The sequence below is a fragment of the Sabethes cyaneus genome, chromosome 3 (assembly GCF_943734655.1).
Source record: "Sabethes cyaneus chromosome 3, idSabCyanKW18_F2, whole genome shotgun sequence".
Lineage (NCBI taxonomy): Eukaryota > Metazoa > Arthropoda > Insecta > Diptera > Culicidae > Sabethes > Sabethes cyaneus.
Genome location: NC_071355.1, coordinates 71,794,464 through 71,814,705, shown reverse-complemented (window position 1 = coordinate 71,814,705; position 20,242 = coordinate 71,794,464). Strand labels below are relative to the sequence as shown.

Genomic DNA, 20,242 nt, shown 5'->3' with positions numbered 1-20,242 from the left:
TATAAGAAGCAATCCACCGGATCATTTTCAAGAACTGGGAAGAAGAACAAATATCGGATGAGTGATTAGATGGCCCCATTTGCTCTGTTTTCAAAAAAGGGCATTGACTTAAGTGTAAAATCTTTCGAGGTATTACATTGCTCAATTCTGCCTATAAGGTGCTTTCCCGCATCCTGTTCTGTAGAGGTCTTTAGCGGCAAATACCAAGTTGGTTTACGAGAGGGTCGCTTCACGTAAATCATTTGTTTATGTACGATTCAGTCAAGCAAAATCAACTGTGGCAGACTATGCTTGACCACGGTTGGGACACTAGAACAGTAAGTCCCCGGGAAATGAGAGGGAGCTTGTGAATTCAATTTTAATTAGTACCAAGATGAAGCTGAATAGCGAACAACTTGAACTAGTTAAGATGCTCTTATAAACATTGGTTAGTTCGTGGCATGTCACAATGACGTAAGAGGTAGGGTCAAACGACAAGTTGCAGCTGCGAATATGGCTTTCTTTGGGCAACCTAATTAGCTGAAGTTCCGTAGTATGCAAGCTTGCACAGAACCAAATTTCTATAGAACATGAACTCTCGCGATATCCTGCTACCATGGATAAAGCATGGATGCTGAAGCAATTTATGAGCGGTAATATGTTCTTATAATGAACTTACGCACAGGATGCTTGCGGCTAGACATGGCCAATAAGTCTGACTAAAGGCTGTCAATACCGTATTCCATATAGAACCAGCAAGAGGTCGACGACTCTCGGCAGGCCCCACACTCAATACATGTGGACTATTGAGGAAAATGCACGTTCAGCTGGTGTTCGAGGCGATTGAAGAACAGCTGCCCAGATTCGACCATACTGAAGACACTGAAGAAAGAACGAAGGCCTTCGATGTTGTAGGCATTCAGGTCGGCTTAGGCTGTGTAATGACCATTAGTAATCCATTGGTCAAGTAAATCAATGAATATTTGGCCGAAAAAAACTATACGTTACGATAGATAGGGAATGTTCACAATCATGCTCCGTAACGTCAAGAGTACCGCAAGGCACTCATTAGAGACCACTTTTATTCGTGCCATTATTGAACGAAGTGCATACTACAAACAAAATCGCTCCTATATAATTGAGACTGACGATTTGATGCTGTTTTAGCCAGTCAATTAAAAAGCCTTCTGGCAGTTTCATTCAAAATAACTTTGCAAGCTTCAAGCTCAAATCCAAAAATATTCAACTAGAGTCAAATTTCGTTGATTGCCCTGAGTTTATCGCCAAATTTGACAAAGGATTTTATAATTTAGGCTGAGGTGTTATAGCTAACAGTTCAAGTGTTGTTCAAGTCGTCTCTTGGCGGTTTCAATTTTTAAAGTTTGAGCAATGTATTATACAGAGATTACAATGAATGGTACATTACCTTATCAGCTACGTTTCGAAACGAGGATGGTAACAATTGTATGTTTTGCTGAGTGTATAAAAAATGTTATTTTTACCTGTGGAAGATAAGAAAAAGGTTCATTATAAAAATGCGGCAACTACAGTTCAAAAACAAACAACGCAACAATCATTAAAATCAAATATTCTTTTAGTTATGCGACATTGGTTGGTAGGATTCAATGCTCTAGCCACAAGGAGCCATCATTAAATCCAATACTGATTACTGGTTCACTTCAAGATACAAATTAATTAAATATTAGGGGTGAAAATAGATCAAATTAGAATTAATTATCGATTAATACATTATTATTGCAACATTCGTACGCAATGTAATTTTATTTTGGTCATACAAATTTAGTCAGACGAAGGAATGTTTTGTTTGAAACTAAAATTCGCATTCCACCAATCAAAACTTCGTAGTTCCCTATAAGGCTGTGGCTAAATTTCCAATAGCAGCAACAGCAACGTAAAACAATGAGCCAACCAAAAAAAAATCAGTGAGTTGTGCGTTCGAAACCTCTTGAGGCGACCCCAATTCGGTGTGGAGCGTAGTCCGGTAATAAATTCTTGTCACGATGAAAACACCTCATCTACCGGCACGAATTTCCTCGAATCAACAGCAACCATCTCGCCCATAATTCTTCACCCTCCTGCAGCTTTCAACAACGGCACATCAGGGATTTGGGAGAAAACAATGAAAAATGGCAATACTACGAAACTCGATTAGGCTCTGTGAATCCTACATTAGCGAGTAACATCGAGTTGAAGTTAGCAGCAGCAGCTCGCGCCATTTCGGAAAAAATGAAGAAAAAATACAAGACCTCAGTTCGTCGTCGTCATGGTTGTTGTCGTTGTCGTCATCGTTGTCGGGCCGAAATGAATGACAGTACAATAAAACCACATAAATAAACATAAGAAACCCGACCAGCATTTAAATACAGCAGTGTGTGGTACCTGGTACAGCAACCGGTCGGGTTGGAAACCGGCTTTCAACACCACCCTCTCGAGAGTTCGTGGATGGAATGGTAGGATCAAGCATGAACGAAGGTGCAGGACACAGCCCTAGCCGGTGGTAGTGGTTGACTCTATCCGGTTCTGCCCGCGATATGGAGGGGTAACTATGCGTATTTTGATTTATGATAAGATATGATTACCAACACCAACAACTCTCTCTTTCTCTTCGGTACGCACGACACTCCAAACTGGAGCTACCAACCGGAAAAAGCATCCGCATATATTTTCCTATGCTGCTAGCAAATAATACACCGTTAGCCCGGTGAAACCGTCTACGATTCCACGTGGACTCTAGCGTCCTTCGCGAGCAGGCTCACAGGATGCAAAAATGGTAGAAACTTTCTTCCGCTTCCTTCTCCTTCTACACCGTAGCACCGTTACGGACCTACCACTGACTGAGAGGAAAACCAACTAGCAAGTTGGCGCATGTGATTCGTCGTCGTGTGTCTGACTGTCGACGGACGGGACGGACACAGCAAGGTTGAAGGGCAACTCTCGCAGAAAGCACTCCATCGCCCGCTGCCGACCTGGTTCTTCGGCGAAGCAGCCCCGGAGGGGCGATTTGAATAATGTGTCTTTGGAAACTTGTTTCGTGCCAGCCCGTGCGGATAATGGTTGCTCGAAAAGCCATCAGGCAACGCGACCCGACCCGGTGTCGTGCACAGCAGCAAGGAAAGGTAACTTGGTCTGCTGGTTGGAAAAGTTCTCCTGCAGATTTGCTACCATTCGAAAATGATGGTCTGAATAGTGCTTGCTATTTTACACTTTTCAAGTTATGAAATTATTAATGGGGATATTTACCCAAAACTGTAAAATCCAAAAAATTGGCATTTGCACACAAATATGCGTATCAGAACTACTCTATTGAACAAATCCAATCGAAGATTTGCCTTGATAAAACTGGTCATAAGTTATATGGATTTATTGAACGGTCCCTATAATGTCAATCATCTAAAAATAAAGCACTTTACTATTGAAAATGGCTTTCTATTCGTAGTGATTTCGTCAGCAGAAAATATCAGGTTTATAAAAGACTGACAATCTAGTTTTTAGTCGAAACTGAGCATTAGGGTTTTGATCGAACGTTTCGATACGGTGTTCCGTGTATCTTTTTCAAGGGGTAAACTGGCATAAACCTCAAATGTTCTTGCCGAATATCACTAACTGCAAACAAGGATCTGTTATCCAACACTAAAAGAATGACAGTACTGGACCTATAAAAACAGTAGAATCCACAAAAAAGATCCCAGCCGAATATCTCAGGTAATCTTGGTCCATAATTGGAAACCGATCACTCCAATCTTAAGTAAATGTGAATTTTATTTTTAAATTTTTAATTTTATCCTTTAAATTCTATCATTATTTATAAGTACTGTTACTTAATTATGTTACTTCATAGAAGAAGAATTAAATAAAATAAAAATCGTCGTTTAGTTCATTCGTATGTTCAAGTACTCCAGCAATTCCACACAGTCACTCAGGCAAATAATTGTAGTTTTTTGTACCGTCAGCGTAAAATAGTCGATAACCATGTGGGAATCGGAATGTTACATCATTTATGAAAATCGAAAACAGCAGTGGTCCTAAGTTGCTGCTTTGAGGGACTTCAAATTGATTGGAGTAGCGGCTACATGTTATTTGAAATGTAAGATGAAACTGGACCTGTATATTAAAGTGCATATTTTGTATACGAATCACTTGCGTGTGAATATTTTGTGTGAATTTGATTTGTGGTAAAAGTAGAATTGAACGGAAAAGTTCTTTTTTACCAATATGGAATTGAACTTTAAACTCAACTCAACTCAACTTTAAACTTAAATGATGTTGGCACATTTTCTAGAAAGTTTGGCCCGTTCGCCTTTAACTACAGGCTGCCAAATATAGCATTACGTCGCGAAAACTGCAATAAAGCTTGTTAGTAGTTACAATCTGTTGGAGGCGCATGTTTGTCTCCTTTGAGGCTCTTCCTTTCGTGTTTCGTGTGGTATTCGACGCATTTAGTTTTTAGCCCAATCCACCCAGACTCTGCTTTCAGTCTAACGTAGATTACATCCGCCGTCGCAAAGTTCCTGGCTATGACATCAAAGTCATCCAAAAATCGTGCCTCTCGTTTTGATGCCCGCTCGTCGAAACACTCACTCAAGAATAGCATCAGGGTAAGCCATCCCCAAGCAACACAAAGTTAGAATTTCACTTAACTCTTAAATGCGCACGCTGAAAAAATTCATTTATAAAGAAAACTTATCTAAAGGCGGTAAACATAATTTACTCTGGGGATGTTTTTCACTATGTTGTTTTAAAGCAACATTGCGCATTTAAGGGTTAAGGAACGAACTTGGAAGTCCATATTTGCTTCAAATTATGTCCCGCAGAACTTTCTTGCTGAGCAACCGGACACTAAATTTGTAAACCGAACTTCATTCTCAATAAAGTATCGTTAGTATCTGTAGCAACTTGAAAGTTCAACATGCAGCTTGAAAGTTCAGCATGCAACTTGAAAGTAACAAAGAGTTTAGTTTATGTCTACGGATCTAGCTTGCTAAGCAGCATTACCTGTAATTACCCGAACTTCAAAGTTAGCTTTAGTTCGCTACATAGAGCTCTAAGCAGCTTCTAAAGAAACTTTGTCCAAAATTTATAAAATAGCACTTTAGGTTCTATTTTTATACTTTTCTATTTTTTACCTCCGCCTCCTCCTAACTTCTGTAATGTCGGTTCATGCGATTAAGATGGACCACATAAAAGGGGGTCAGTCCCGGCGAAGAGGTTAGCATTCACGTCTCTCACGCCGAGAACCCCGGATCAAATCCCAGCCCCGCAGAAGTCACGAATGACCCAAGCTGGTTAAAGTGACTATAATCGAAAAAAACTCTAACACCTACCGCTGCTGGATTTTAACCCGAGCGTTCCACGTTGCAAGCCTATCCTGATGCATTATGCCATCTCTAACGCCGCTAGTGACATGAGTTTTGCCGATGAGTTGATCTTGAATGTAAGTTCGTTTCGGGGCTGTGGTAAATAAGAAATTATCACATCGAGTAAAATCGATGCAAATCGCATATTCCAGCAACGGAGCAGTGCCAGTGATATGCATCTAAGACACCGAAAGGGAATACTCGAGTTCAAATCCCTGAGGTTTGGTTGGTGGTGTGTGGTAAGTTGCAATAAATTAATATTTAAAAAAAAACGATTATTCTTCTGATGATCTTTCGTTAAATAAAATAATTGATATTGGTTATCACTATTAACCGAAAATAAAATGCCTCAGTTTAAATGGGTAATATCATAAATCTAAAACAGGAAGAAGTGGGAAAATTCGCCCAATCTTTTTTTAATTTTAAGATTATTGGAGTTTGTTTTTGAGCTGAAAAGTGTTCTACAGTGTTAACTGTTAAGTCGCTATTTAAGTGAACTTTTTGCGAACTTTCTAGTTCTGTTACAAGTTGCTTTGTATTCCCTTAGAAGTTTAATCATCAAATACGACCTTGAAAGTACGGTGAATTACCGAAAAATTAAGCTGAATAGAATTCTATTCATGATCATTTCGTTGGCTGGTTAAGCCAAAAAAATCCCCTTTTATCGGAACTTTTAGTTACTTGGGTCACCTAGTCTCAACCCTCGCCGCACCTCGAAGGGACCCGAGAGTCTCTCAGAGATGCGTAGGTAGCTCATCACTCGATCCAATGTAGCTTTGATCAGTAGCGTCAGTTTATCCGGAAAACCATTTTCGTGCATAATCTGCCGTTGCTGGTCTCGATCGACGGTATCGTATGCTGCTTTGAAATCAATAAATCCGGACATTTCTTTAAGGGGGGGGGGGGGCTACTCTGGAAGGTCGAAAAGTATTAGATGTCCGTAAATTTTTTTCGGATGCGAGAATTATAGTTAATTGTTGGGGTATTTTGTTTGTTGGTTGAGGCATATTTGAAGATATATTTGGTATTTTTTGGATACCAGCATAGTGATTATTATGCTGGTGGCAGTCGGGCACGTGGATGCTCCCAAAAAAACAATTCCTTGCTGACGGTACGTGCCGGGAACGAACGAAGTATCGGAGAACGAATTTCAAAGATGATTTTGAACTGTTACGTACCGGTTTTTGCAAATTCGAAAATTAATCAAAATGGCAATTTTTCCAAAAGAAAGGAGTTTTTTCATCAAAAATCGCCAATATCAAAAAACGGCTACGTAACAATTTAGATAATTCATTTTTACATGCTGAAAAAAAAATTCAGCCAAATCGGATCACTAGATTCAGAGATACTTTTGGCATGACATTTCTGAAGGTATAAGCCTCTAGAAAATGTAAAAATATGTGGTCTGTGGTCCCCCTTAAGGCCTGTAAGATGGTCAAAATTTGATCCGAGAAAACCGGCAAATTTCTAGCCGAAATGGGCAACTAGGCAAGAATCTGTAATTTTCCATCGTGATAAAGCTAGACTACGAGTCGCTATTACTGGACCATCGACTGGCAAGTTTTAACACACCCGCCATGCTCATTAGACCTGGTGCAATCCGGTCACATCTTTCGCTTGGGATCACTGGAAAATGCTTTACTACTGGCTTAGGTCATGTTTTGCTTCCAATGGAGGACACTGTCGTCTGTAGAATTTATTTACTCTCGGAAAGATTGAAAAAAGTAGTTCCCAGCCAACCTTACTTTGGCTGGTTGGCACTTAGGCATATGAGCAACGCTTTGGATAACATGTTGATCCATTAATACACTAAAATTATTTTTTTATAACGGTTGTTTTTTTTACAATTGACGGTCCGTCCGCTAGAAGAAAATAATAAAATAATTGTGTTGATAGTATCTAACCAGAATGGGACAATGTGTGAAGGGGAAAGAGCGCAAAATTAGTTAAGGGAGGGTCATTGAAGCAACGCTTAACAAGTTGTGTACCGTTCCTCTTTACCCAAGCTGGAGGAGCCGCAGATCGAAATAGTTTTTTCGATCATTCTTGAGAGTTTTCAATCGCTGTGAAAAAGTTTGTGGGAAACTTTAACTAAATAGTATTTTTTCTGGATTACTAAAAAAAAGTTTCCTTTGATTTAAGTTCAAAAAATCAATTTATGAAGCTAGATTCTAAAGATATAAATATTTGAAAATATTTATATCGATTTCCGAGAAAATTGAATAATTTTGTTGATGTATTTCGAAAGAATAGCAGACCGCAACTATTTTTTTCGTTCAAAAATCCATGAGGTACGCCCAGGAAAATTTTTTTAGAATGTTCTGGCATTGTTCGATCCGCTTTGTAGGATAATTTTGCAGAATGTCCTCATAATAAAAAATATTCTAGCAAAATCATATTGAGTAAACCCAAAACAAAGATGCCATCCTTTACCTGGCACGAACAGCTGTATTGTTCGGGGTCAACGGAGTACAGATACACAAACATACATGAAGATAGAGAAAAAAGACACTCAAAGGACAACGAACCCGCGATTCTCATCTACTTTACCTGCCCTGTATTTCTTTTTTCTTTTTTTTTTTTTTTTTGAAAATGCACTCAACAGAAAAGCGCAACGAAAGAGGCCATCAATCCAAATTATCATATTTTCATACGATCATCAACTGCATCACCTTCATCATCATCATCATCATCATCGCCATTATCAACGCTACCTTCGTCGTCATTGTCACCGTCCACTCAGTGTTTGGTTCGAAGCTATTTCGGACTTTCGTGATAAATTTGTTTCAAGAACCCAACCAACTACAGCCCATGGAGATAGAGAACTAGAAAGAATGATTGAAGGCCGATGGCTATTGTTAATATCTAATGACATATTTCACTGGAGAGTTGCTTTGTTCAATTTCGGATTCGGAAAGCAGGAGACAGAAAAAACACTGAATTTCACAGCATGTGATCATTTCACAGCTAAATCCGACCAACCGAATGGGGAGAAGCAGGACGCACAGCAAAACTTTTTCTCGATAGCCCAGAGAGGGAAGCCCGATAACAGAACAAAAAGGAACCGGATTCCATCCACCTAAAGATGTGAATCAGATTTTCTGTTCATGTTTCGGTATGATTCATAGCCGTGCAAACGTTGACTTATCAAGCTGATTGCATAACCTTCCCACAGCATAAACCAAAGAAACGCACTTCTATTTACCAACCATCAATGCGTCCGTTCTCCATCAACCTCACATATCGTGTTAACGCCACGCCACGCCACTCGTAAAGTATTGCACTCCGGTACCTAGGATTCGCGCGGTGAAAACCACGCACGAGCTTGAACCGCTCTGCACCGTAGCGGCATCGAGAAATAAAAAGCTAAAACCGGGACCGTTTCGGCAGACGAAGCTGCATAACTTCATTTTTCTTTCCATACATGCTTCGCATTATGCCTTCTGCTTCGTTTTCCACCCTCTTCGGGACACAACATATTCCCAGCCGGTTCATGACTGCTCATAGCGGTGGCGGTGTGCCGCTGCTAGAAGGAAACCAGCACCAATACTAGCAGTGTTGCTATGCTATCGATGCTTTCGATTACGTGATTAATCACTCGACTGTGTGCGTGGCCAACCGTGTTTGTCTTGGTTCCCCCCAGACGACCGACCTGAACTGTGTGCTATGGTGAGCAGAGCATAACAGAGAAGCTTTAGTTGGTAACTATGGAGATGCTGGCTGGTTGGCCTACTACTATTTCAGGGCTAGCGAGGGCGACGGAGTCCAAGATGAACGCCGTCGGATTACCAATGTAAATGAATGAAATTTATGCAGAGCAAGCTCCTGCTACTGCCACTGCTACTTGCTTGCGCCCGACGAAGGACCGGCCGAGTCAATGACGGGGGAGGGCGTTCCGTGGAGGGAGGTGGCCCTATAATGGTACAGTTGCTAACTTGTGACATTCGAACCTGTTTACCGTCTGACGCTTTGGTCGTCGACTCGCGTTCTTCGCCTCCTACCAATTGGTGGTGTTCGACGGTCTGTCGGTCGGTGTAGAATACGGTAAACCCTCTTCGATTTTCGAAGAGATTCGTGTTCGTTAACAGCTTCGTAGCGGTCCTTCACGATGGATGACATAGTGCACCGTCATATCGAGGACGGGAGTCGTTTGATGTCGCGATGGACGCCATGTCTTTTTTTTTTTGCTGGCCTCGTTCGACACTAAGGGGATTGCTTCTGTTCTGTTGATGATAATTAACTGCAATTACTGGGGTGGCAAATTGTGCCGGGGAGTCGGTCCTAAACGATGGTGACAGGCGAGAGAGAGTGGCCGCTGCTGGATTCGTGGCTGCAGAGTTTATGGCTTATTGCTGTGAGAAAAAGGCGGTCCACTGGTAGTTCAGATACTTTAAGGTATGCCATGGGCACTCACCTAAGTAAGAATAAAGTAAGAATGTGGGTTTTATTACACATTTATTAGGGTTCTAATAACCACACCGCAATAAAAGTGCTTGGTTATAATAAACAAAGCTGCAACATTAAATATATGGAGTGATTATTGCCAGTATCAAGCAATATCAGTTTTTGATATGCTAGACAAATTCCAAAGATGTTTTAACGAGGAAATCATGTGGTCTTCGGAGCTCGAAAAAATTGACAGCGGTGCATGAAGGCGAATATAAAACGTATTCAGCGCATGCATGTTTTGCCCCTGGTAGTATTCTTTTATCTGTCAACGCACGAACGTGACTACTGAATTGCTGACAGTATTACTCTTTCTCAGTTTTTTACGCTTCAAAAATTTTCATTCCTGAATTGCAGTGCTGAATGATTGCTCGACCAACCTGTCAGTTAATTTTCTTGCTCTTGATTGATATTTTAGATCTCAAAGTTTACATTTTTAAACTGCTTGTTTTTTAAAACCATCCAAAACTTGGTTGAAGGAAATTAATTCAAACTTGGGAGCAATGTCTACGTTTATTGTAGGGAGAGTAGTAATAACTGTCAGTGTTTTTTGGACGTGTTTAATTAATAACGGGTTAATCACAGATGTGTCTGCATATTTTTCGTTCAGAGTGCATTCAAATGTCGACACAAGTCTGCAAGTCTGTTTTGAATTTTCATTCATTCAAGAATCGTGATAATTATGGACACAAAAAGGGAACTTCTGCTAGGGCTGCTTTGAAAACTGGTCGACCTTGTAATGTTTTAAAGAAGTTAAAGCCACTCGGAATAAACGAAAGATACATATTTCGTACCATCAAGCGATCCAAGAAATCGGTTCTTAGAAAATATTCCACAAACTTGGCTATAAACACACTGTAAGGATACCATCAAGGAAGCCATCAAACGAGTAAGAGAGCGAATTCGACGGGAGCCATATCAATATGGCCGTAAAATGACCGAGAAACTGGGAATTTCACTGTCAACCGTGAAGAATATTTCAAAAGATGATCTTCGATTGATTCCATACCCAAAACAACGGGTACACGGTTTAATTGTAAAGCAGAAGGTTGCAAAAGTCGAAAGATGTCAGCAGCTGCACAAGCGGGTGATTGTGAAATTCTCTTTCGAACAAAAAAATGATCCTGCTACAGCATCACCACAACCAACAAAATGATCGGATATATACAGCATATCTTTGTGATATTCCTTGGTGCAAACTGGCTATTCAAAGGTTCCAGAATGTTTCCAGGATTATGGTATGCGGATGTTTCACCAAAAATTTGAAAGCTGTTCATTGCACCTGGTGTTAAAAACAACACAAAATATTCAATTCATAATGTTTTGAAGAACCATTTGCGCTACATCATCAAAAAACACTACAAGAATGCACCATAAACTGCTTCCAACAATATTCTGCACCGTCTCACCAGGCGAAAGCTATAACTTGGTGTGAGAAGAATTCATGGAATTCAATGATTGTTCATGGATCAAAGTCGTGAAAAAAGTTTTCTTTTTCAAGAATTGCATAATCAGCCCAACGTAGTCCAACGTCAACCATGTGGTCGTGTCTATGACACAACCCTTCTGATTTTCGCTACTTTTCAGTGAGTTTTCAGTGAGAAAACTAGTAATAATTTGTCCATGAACAAGAGGCTTCTTTACGCACCTCAACCCAGTATCATTCTTTGTTTTTATAACTAGCCCCAGCAAGGATTTGTTGTACCAATACGATGTACCAACACCTTATCTCCACAGGTCACTTATAAACTACAAAATCTTCTACTAGTCCACCACTTGTTAACGATACCGTTTGCTATTGAATCGTCCACGTTGTTTTTCCCTTTTATGCTGCATGTAACAGTTCTCGGTCGTAGCATGACGTTAACATATATTGAATTGTTACTTGTCACTGTCATTTAACTGGGGATCACAAGGGACACACGTACTGGTCGTCACTGTTTGCACAGTGGGTCCGCCAACATCCCCCAGCCCGCTGAATTCCAGGGAGCCGACATCTCGTTTAGGAGGAAACCGAAAATGGCTCAAAGATGGCTGGATAAATGGTTACCATTCGATGCATGTATTGTTTTGTGCCTTAAAAATGCATCTGTATTGGCAGAGCACGATTTCGCCACGTAATCAGTGCTTCCAGTGCTGTTATAGTTTCCTAAAACTTGTCATTCCATTTATCGATCCGCTATATATCAACAAACGCTCAGCAAAACGTAATTGCTAATGGAAAATAAATTTAACTGATCATATTGTTCATTACGTTTTACGTGTTCATAAAACGTATGATGTGGAATTAGTTAATAGATGTTTGGTTGCGCACATATTTCATTGCACTAGCGATTTCCGAAAAACAGCACCACGGTCTCAAAATTTCACCACATCAATGAGCTTTTAGAGAGCTTTCAGCTTTTGCCGTATCAATAAGCTTAGAATGAAGTAGACAAACGAAAAACTGACCAGGAATCAAACGCTAGCCTTCAATGCTAACGGATTAATTAACCATGCTATTGATGTTATGCATTATGCAGTTGCTGCTGCAAATCCTAAATGAGTCGGAATGTCTCGATAAAGAAAACAAACCGTATTTCGGGATTGTCGTAGTCAGTGCGGTTGGCTGCGGATCAGCTGTGTTTATGTTTGCAAGCTCTGCTATTTGACATATATTACCAATACTAATGCAACATTCAAATAAACGTTTAGGTTTTTAACCAACACATGAAATGTACAGTACAGTGTTTGTTGTTTTAACACAATAACCACAGACAAACAGATATAACACTTGGAAGAAAAAACAAAAATTATCGTACCTCACATTTAGCCTGAACACTAGCACCATCTATGATCGACATTCCCAAATATCAAATAGCAACAGGAGTATCCCCCGAACTAGCAAGTATTTTTTATGGGGAATCCTCCTTCTTTCGTCAAAAAGCACCACTTTGACCAAAACGGAGACATTTCCAACTAAGCCCGAATTTGAAATGACGGTTTAATCGGTACGAATAATGGAAAACGAAATCGTGTTCTGTCTGTTTGTATGTGCAATAACGTTAGCCACTTTTGGTTTCTCCTTAATCCGCTTCCCGAAGATTTTAGAACGTTCAACAGCGCTATCTAATCAAGCCTTTCGCCGTTTGAATGACTGCTCTGCGAACTTGACCTCCTGACCCTTTGATCATCTCAAGAATCTTGCCACGTATCCGGGCATTCCGACTCTTCTGATCAACCACTACTACGACATCTCCAGGTTCCACAGTAGTCACTTGTTGGACCCATTTTGTACGCCAAGTCAGTATGGAGAGATGTTTGACGATCCAGATTTGCCAGAAACTGTCCACCAAACTCTGAGCGATTTTCCAGCTATTTTTTAAAACTTATCTTTCTATCTCCTTCACCATGGTCGGTAGATTGATGCCTTCGACGCCATGATGAAGAAACTTGTTTGACGTAAGTGCTGGTTGCGAAGAGTACTCGACGGGGACGTATGTAAGTGGCCTGCCCAAGTAACAATTTGGGTTTTATTACACTCGTATGATGGCATTTAAGACCTCTTAAGAGATTTAAGATTGGTCTTGAAGACTATCATAAGAGTACAATAAAACTCACATTATTGCTTGAGTGGAATTTACGATTCTTTGACTTTGACGAACTTTAACTAATACCGTTCCGAGGACTTTGTCACTTGGATGGCGGGATTAATCTACCATTACCGCAAGTGTCGACTTTATGGAGCGCATCATAGTCTCCCATAAGCCGCCTATGTGAGAAGTAGGCGGCGGATTGAGGTTACGGCATTCGTAAAAGTCACGGCACAGGATTCATGAATTTACCATTTCTGGTTTTCTGGCCATCACTCACGCTTCAGTAGATAAAGTATGAGCGATTTCCACATGCACAGCTTTAGTGGAAAAGTAGCAGAGGCAAAACCATCGTTTCACTAGACTTTCAACTCCGGTCTCGAACGCTGGGAAGTGATGCCATCTACGCTTTCGGTTTTGCCTTCGGTTCTAGCTTTCGGTTTTGCTTTGTAGATCCTAGCAAATCCAAGCAAAGCCCGGGTGCTAATTCCGTTATCGAAATTTGACCTTCTGTTTTTTTATACGACAGACTTCGCAACCAGCTGTTAGAATACAGGACAGTGCGGGGTCAGTGCTACAATCCTATTGACTCTAACAGCCTCTCCCAGCCGAGATTCGAACATACGACGACTGGCTTATTAGACCAGCGTCTTACCTCGAGGCCAACTGGGAGGCAGATCCCAGTTGTAGATCCTAGTGTTGACAACTTTTCGCTACTTGCTTGACCATAGTACGAAGCCGAGTGTTGCGTATTCGTCACCGTGTGCTTCAAATTGAGTTTGGCGCCAAATCCAGTTCTCGGCTTTAAACAATTCCTCTTGCGTGAGAGGACACCGAACTTGAACAGCTTCAAATACTGCAGTCATAGGACGCAGTACATAGATGCTTTTATAACAATTTTTGTCTTCAATTTTCATTTATATCCATTTTAGAAACGCAATTTCTGTGGATAGATTTTTGATCTTGATTTTTTACTTTCTGCCTGGTTTTTCAATCTGTTATGGAAATCAGAACAGTTTTTTAATTCTTTCCGATGTTTCGACTTTGTATGTAGACTTAAATACAAAGTCGAAACGTCGAAAAGAATTAAAACCCTGTTTTCATTTCCATAATCGACTGAAAAGCCAGAAAAAGTAAATAATCCAGATCTGTGGATAGCTCGTAGTCAATTTTTTAAATGAACCTGTTCAGGAAATAAAGTCTGTGTAAAAGCAATAATGCAATGTAAGTGTTCTTTACAAGGAGAATCATAAAACTATCAACGCTTGCGGTGATTTTATTATATGATAATTTTAAACAACTCTTGGAAGTCACTATAAATAGATAACGATAAGAGTTACAAGCTTGAAGAGGACCTTTGGAAATATTCTTGAGAATCTTCCATTGTTTCCGCCTTCTAGTTTTAAAAGAGAAATTTCAAGTTTCATGATCGGCTTTAAACAGCAAGTGCTGAAAATCTTTTTAACCTTAAAACTGAATTCGTTTCTTGGGTATGAAGCACTGCATTTATTTTTTTTTCTAATAAAAAACTTTTGAACTACTTAATGTTTCTAGTATCAAATGATCGGTATTTTTAACGGGATCAGGAAAACATGCGATTGGAGCTCAATATTTTGTATAATTGGAAAAACATTAATAGTAATCCTTTTTGGTCCTTTCATGAAGAACCAGAAGCACCAGATAGAAACCTTTCGACAGTACAAAAGTCACTCTTATAGTTAAGTGTACTAGTCAGAGTGCTCTGAATCCTCGCCAAGGACGGCTATAATTGGAGATAGTACTGGCACGCACCGTCAGTGATCCAAAATCGCAAAAAGCTGTCATTAGCAATTGGATAAAATATGTGTAATTATTGAAGGTGGAGTCTTTGGTGAAGTTTATTAGCAAAATATAGCGCATCTTGCTGCACCATTAAGGTGACCGTGAATTTACGTATAGAAATGACACAAACTTTTGTTTTTTGTAAATGTTTAAAAAAAAAATTTCAAGAAAGTGGCAGAATACACTCAAATAAATAACTTTGCAAAATACAGTGACTATCTAACACTAACACTGATGGCTAAATATAATGATTTGTTTAAAAACAATATTTAAAAATCAATAACTTTGGACACGATTTTTTCTTTGTTTCAAATGTGCTACAAAGTTATTTAGTATGTTAAAATACACATTTTCTCTAAAGACTGTTTGTCGCTAGGACGCACATTTAATGAGTTATATTTCATAAAAATATTAAAAGTTAGGATTCCTTCCTGAGTTTAAACCAAAGGATTCTAGAATTTCACGAAATTTTCTACACAGGTATAGCTGATGGACATATCAACGAAAACGATGTTTGAATAAATTCGACGCTGCCAATTTTGCCAGAAAACTTTAATGTAAATTTTTCAATTTCAATTTCTCGGCCATCATTTATTTAAAAATTCATAACTCATGAACCAAGCGTCATAGAACAAAAATGTTTTTATAAACATTTAAGCAAATTTTGACGTAGAACTACGTCTTTGTTTACTATACTGGAACTGGGTAGCACTTTGTAAAAACGAAAATAGAAGTGTAACGTTTGAATGAAAGATTTCAAATGCTAATAACTACTAAACTACTGAACGAAACTGAACAATTTATATGTCGTTGGATAGATAAAATGACCAGCAATTTTTAAAGAAATAAGAGAGCAATTTTAGGGTGGGCGTAAGAGAGGGGCTTCTATACAAATGAAACACAAATTTCCTCAAAACTCTAGAACTTATCAAGCAAATGTAACCAAATTTGGAATGTAAGGGTTTCAGAAAGCAAGAATTTTTTCTATGGTAAATTAAGACCCCTCCCCTCTTTAGGAGAGGGGCACCCATACAAATAATATTCAAATTTCCTCATAACTTGAGAACTATTCGAGCAAAAGGAACCAAAATTGGCTTGTGGGGGTTTTTGGAGGTAAGATGTTTTCTATGGTGTACTGAGACCCCTTCTTCTTTTAAGAAGGGGGGCTCTCATACAAATGAAATACAGATTTCCTCAAAACTTTAGAACTAATCAAGCAAATGGCACCAAATTTGGCTTGTGGAGTTTTTTGGAGATATAAATTTATTTATTTTATGATGTTTTGAAACCCCGCACCCCTGTGGTAGGGGGATAATTCATTACCATTTCAACCTTTTCTTGTGTTCATCATACAAGTGATTTTTAAAAGAAATTTTCTATGTCTCAAAGGTTGCAGGCATTGTACTTATGAACCCCCGTCCACGTATTTTCAAAGCCACCATTGCATTAAATGAAGAATTGAATCTGAATATTTCGCTCTTCTCTTTTAAACATTCACTTAAACACTGGAACTCACAGATTCTTATAAACATACATATGCCAGCAATGCAGTTTACATTAGTCTTTGATCTGATTATCTGATATAATCCTACGTCACCCTTTCGTACAACCCGTATACTGAGCTGTATACCTTGTAGCTTTTTCAACAATCTAGGAAAAATGCTATATTTAAAAATTCTTCCACAAAATTTTTCACGGTGGTAGAAAACTCCAAAGAAAAGTAGATGCAACTATGTTTTACCCCATGGAAAATTTTCAAAATATTTTGTCTTTTGTATTCAAGCAGCCGCCTGCAGCTAATTTTCATAGTAAAGCAAATACCCATTAGCCATTGTGAGATTAGCACTAAGTTGGCTGAACGAAAATCCGATGAATTTTGTGCAGCCGCTTTTGTTTAAAATTAAATAAAATTTACCTAAAATCATTTAGATAATAAGGATCTGGAGGCTTTTGACGTTATTTCAAAAGGAGAGTTTAGTATTAATTGCCTCAATAGTTTGAAAATTGCTGCGTCACTATATCGGCAACCTGCGTTTTCGCACAAGACTTCAGTTTTTTATAAATTGCTGTACACATACCGATACAGTAAATCGAATTGGTCGAACTGTCGTGTACTTCTAGCAAACGGTTTACTTTCAGGACATCAAATTGGTACAGATTCAAGCCAAGCAAACAATTCCCGACCTGTTGGGACGAGGAGACTCTGTGCCTTTCTTATCCCAGAGAAGAAAATCAACATAATCACAGATATCTGTTGCCATTGCCACAAGCCTGGTAAGCAAAAAGCAAGCACATATGGGATTAGTTGATTGGTTATGTTTTAAATGTTATACATTTATGTATAGTAAATTCCAAAAATTTTCAGCGCGTAAAACCAGACCGCTTTCTGATGACGATTGATCACAAACAACTCCATTTAGTCCAGAAGTTACCAGTTTGAAATTGTCATAATCCAACCCGCATGCCACCGAGGTAATATTTTTCTAGGTGATGTTTTCGCGAGTAATGAATACTTAAAATTGATGCAAAAATGTATTTGTGAATTTTAGGAATTATTCAGACTCTAGGAGTAATTCCCTCCCCCAGTTGTTGCTGAAAGGAAACCTCGACCCAGGCCAATTTCTTCGGCAAATTGTGGCCTGCTCTCCCAAACCATCACGCCTCGTCTACTCGATGCCTGCCTTTGCTTGCTGTTTTCCCATCGAAACAAACAGGCTGCCAGTGGCAGACGATGACGACGACGACGACGACGACGACGACAGATGGAAGTTACCTATGTGAAATGAGAATGCCGTAAAACCCGGTCGATCTACCCGGCACCAATACTAGCGCAGTAAAGCTCAAACCAACACCTATATTGAGGCTAGAGAGAAAGAGAACGAGCCGTGGTGGTGCTTTTGCTGTTCGAGAAACCCATGCTGCATGCTAGATTCCATCCAACCGACCGTCACCGACGAGGCAGGCAGCAGGCAGCTTGTTGTTTTATCTCTTCTGTCAGGTTTGAAGGGCACCCGACTACCGAACGCGTAAAACAGTTTAACAAATCGCAGTCTCTAACTTGTTTGCACCACCCAAATCTGAACGCCATTGCCTCCCTGCTGAGATTGCAGTCTCACACAACGGTATCATTTGACTTAATCTCGTTGCAGAAAAAAACCTACTTCAGGACCGTACAAGTTTTTTTCTCTGAATCGCCGGGTCAGGGTTGCCAGGTCATCATGAACCATTTACACAATATGTCAATGTTGACATATTGATTCGACGGTTGACAACGGCACTAAGCTGGCAGCTTGGCAACCACTCGCGCTGTCCCGACTACCTCATTCGAGTGGGATGGGTGGAAAAACATCTCTGAAGTATTGTAATTTATGGTAAAACCGGTTCCATCATGAGCTCAGCGCTGGCTCTCTCTCTCTCCGCATTGCCTGTGCCACCGGTTTCCCCTTCGTAAACACTCCGAAAGTATCGTCTTAGCTAACGATCCCATGCGGGGCGTTGGGTGCGTTGAATGGTGAGGTGGTGGGAGGCTAAATGCATCCCAATAGCAGCATGAAAGGTTGTTGCGAAACATCGTCGTTTCGTATGTACGAAAGCGGGAATGAGCGATGGCAGACGCATCCGACGGTTTCTCTCGCGTCGCGAACCAGTCCGGCTGGTTTGCCACCGGATCGCATCCAAGGAAACGAAATATAAAGCAATGTAGAGTGTGAAGACGAAGAACAGAAGACTGGGATGATAAGGGCAACATGCAGACACGCACACAAACAACAACGGCACGCGAACTCGATGCGACCCAGTGGTGCCAGATTTGCTGTGATCATTAGAATTAATAGGCAAACAGTGACTGTACTTGTCTAGTCTGACTGCCATCACTGGTCTCGCACACTCGCGTTAAAATAAACGAAAATAAACTGCGACCGAAGGAAATGGTAAACAGAATGCCTTAACTTAGTGATAATCGATAACAGGGAAAAAGCAAGAATGATAAAAAAACTAAAACACTAAACAAACCTTTTCGTGTAAAACCTAGAACCTCTCGGTCTTTCCATTTTCAAGGATGGTAAACAATAAACTCATATGGGAAATTAGGTAACACATAAGGCCACACAAAAACACAACCGGATTAATTTAGAAGAGAAAATCAATCAACTCAGCAATACCCGGTGGCGGTGCGACGAGTACAACAGGGTGGGCACAAGGTCTCTTTCCGAATATCCTTTCAACTTCGGGTGACAGTCACTGAGAGCAGATTCTACACTTTCACTGTTGGCCAGATTGGTACTATCCCGGCCCAGTTGCTTTGTACGACAAAAACAGACACACTACTGGTGACAGTTTGAGCTAAACCGATTTTCCATTTCTTGTATTATTCCACTGTTCTGTACGGTGACTGCAGTTTTCGCTGTACCATCATGTCAAGGATGTTGGATCAATACTCTAAAACAATGAATCACTGGTAAACTGGGTATAGCACACTTCCAAGCTAGGGGTTATCCAATATTCCACATAAAGGGGGTAACAGTGGGAAACCACTCACTGATGCAATTTTGCTTCAATTAAAATTGCTGGCTCACAATTTTGCACCGAACCGAACTTCGCGTACTCCTAAAAGGAAGCTCCGTACAAATCGACAGGAATTGTTGAAACGAACTGAAAACCCAACTTGTCCGTGTCTCGTTTAGGCTGCCGTGGGCCTTCAATGCCTTGCGCGCTCCTCCACCCTGTTCTCTATGTACATCATAAGCACCAACACACACGCACTAGCCAAGACCAACACCAGCAGCAACCCCAGGTCAAACTTGCCCCAGCCAATATGAAGCATACGCAGCGCAGCATATAATGTAAAACTCACATCAAGGTAGACCCTGTATTCTGCTTCACACCATAAGCGCATGCGTACCCTAGCAACACACACCAACACTCAGTGTCGCAGAACAACAAGCTCTAGCTACGACACTACCCGGCAATAACCGCCATTGGCATCCAAGGAAGTGGGTCGTTGCATCCTACTCCCGCTAACGTCAATAGGCACGCCATTTATGTACTACA

At 40.2% G+C, this 20,242-nt stretch overlaps 1 protein-coding gene across 2 annotated transcripts in view; it reads right to left on the bottom strand.

The window, feature by feature from the left end:
* LOC128744180 (polyhomeotic-proximal chromatin protein-like) overlaps positions 1-19,806 on the bottom strand; it is an 80,718-nt gene extending 60,912 nt beyond the window's left edge. For both annotated transcript variants that reach the window (XM_053841000.1, XM_053841001.1), the window contains exon 1: positions 19,205-19,806. In XM_053841000.1, the coding sequence (XP_053696975.1) occupies positions 19,205-19,242 (38 nt within the window). In that variant the 5' untranslated portion in view covers positions 19,243-19,806. The remainder of the gene's footprint in view (positions 1-19,204) is intronic.
* Positions 19,807-20,242: the final 436 nt, after the last annotated feature.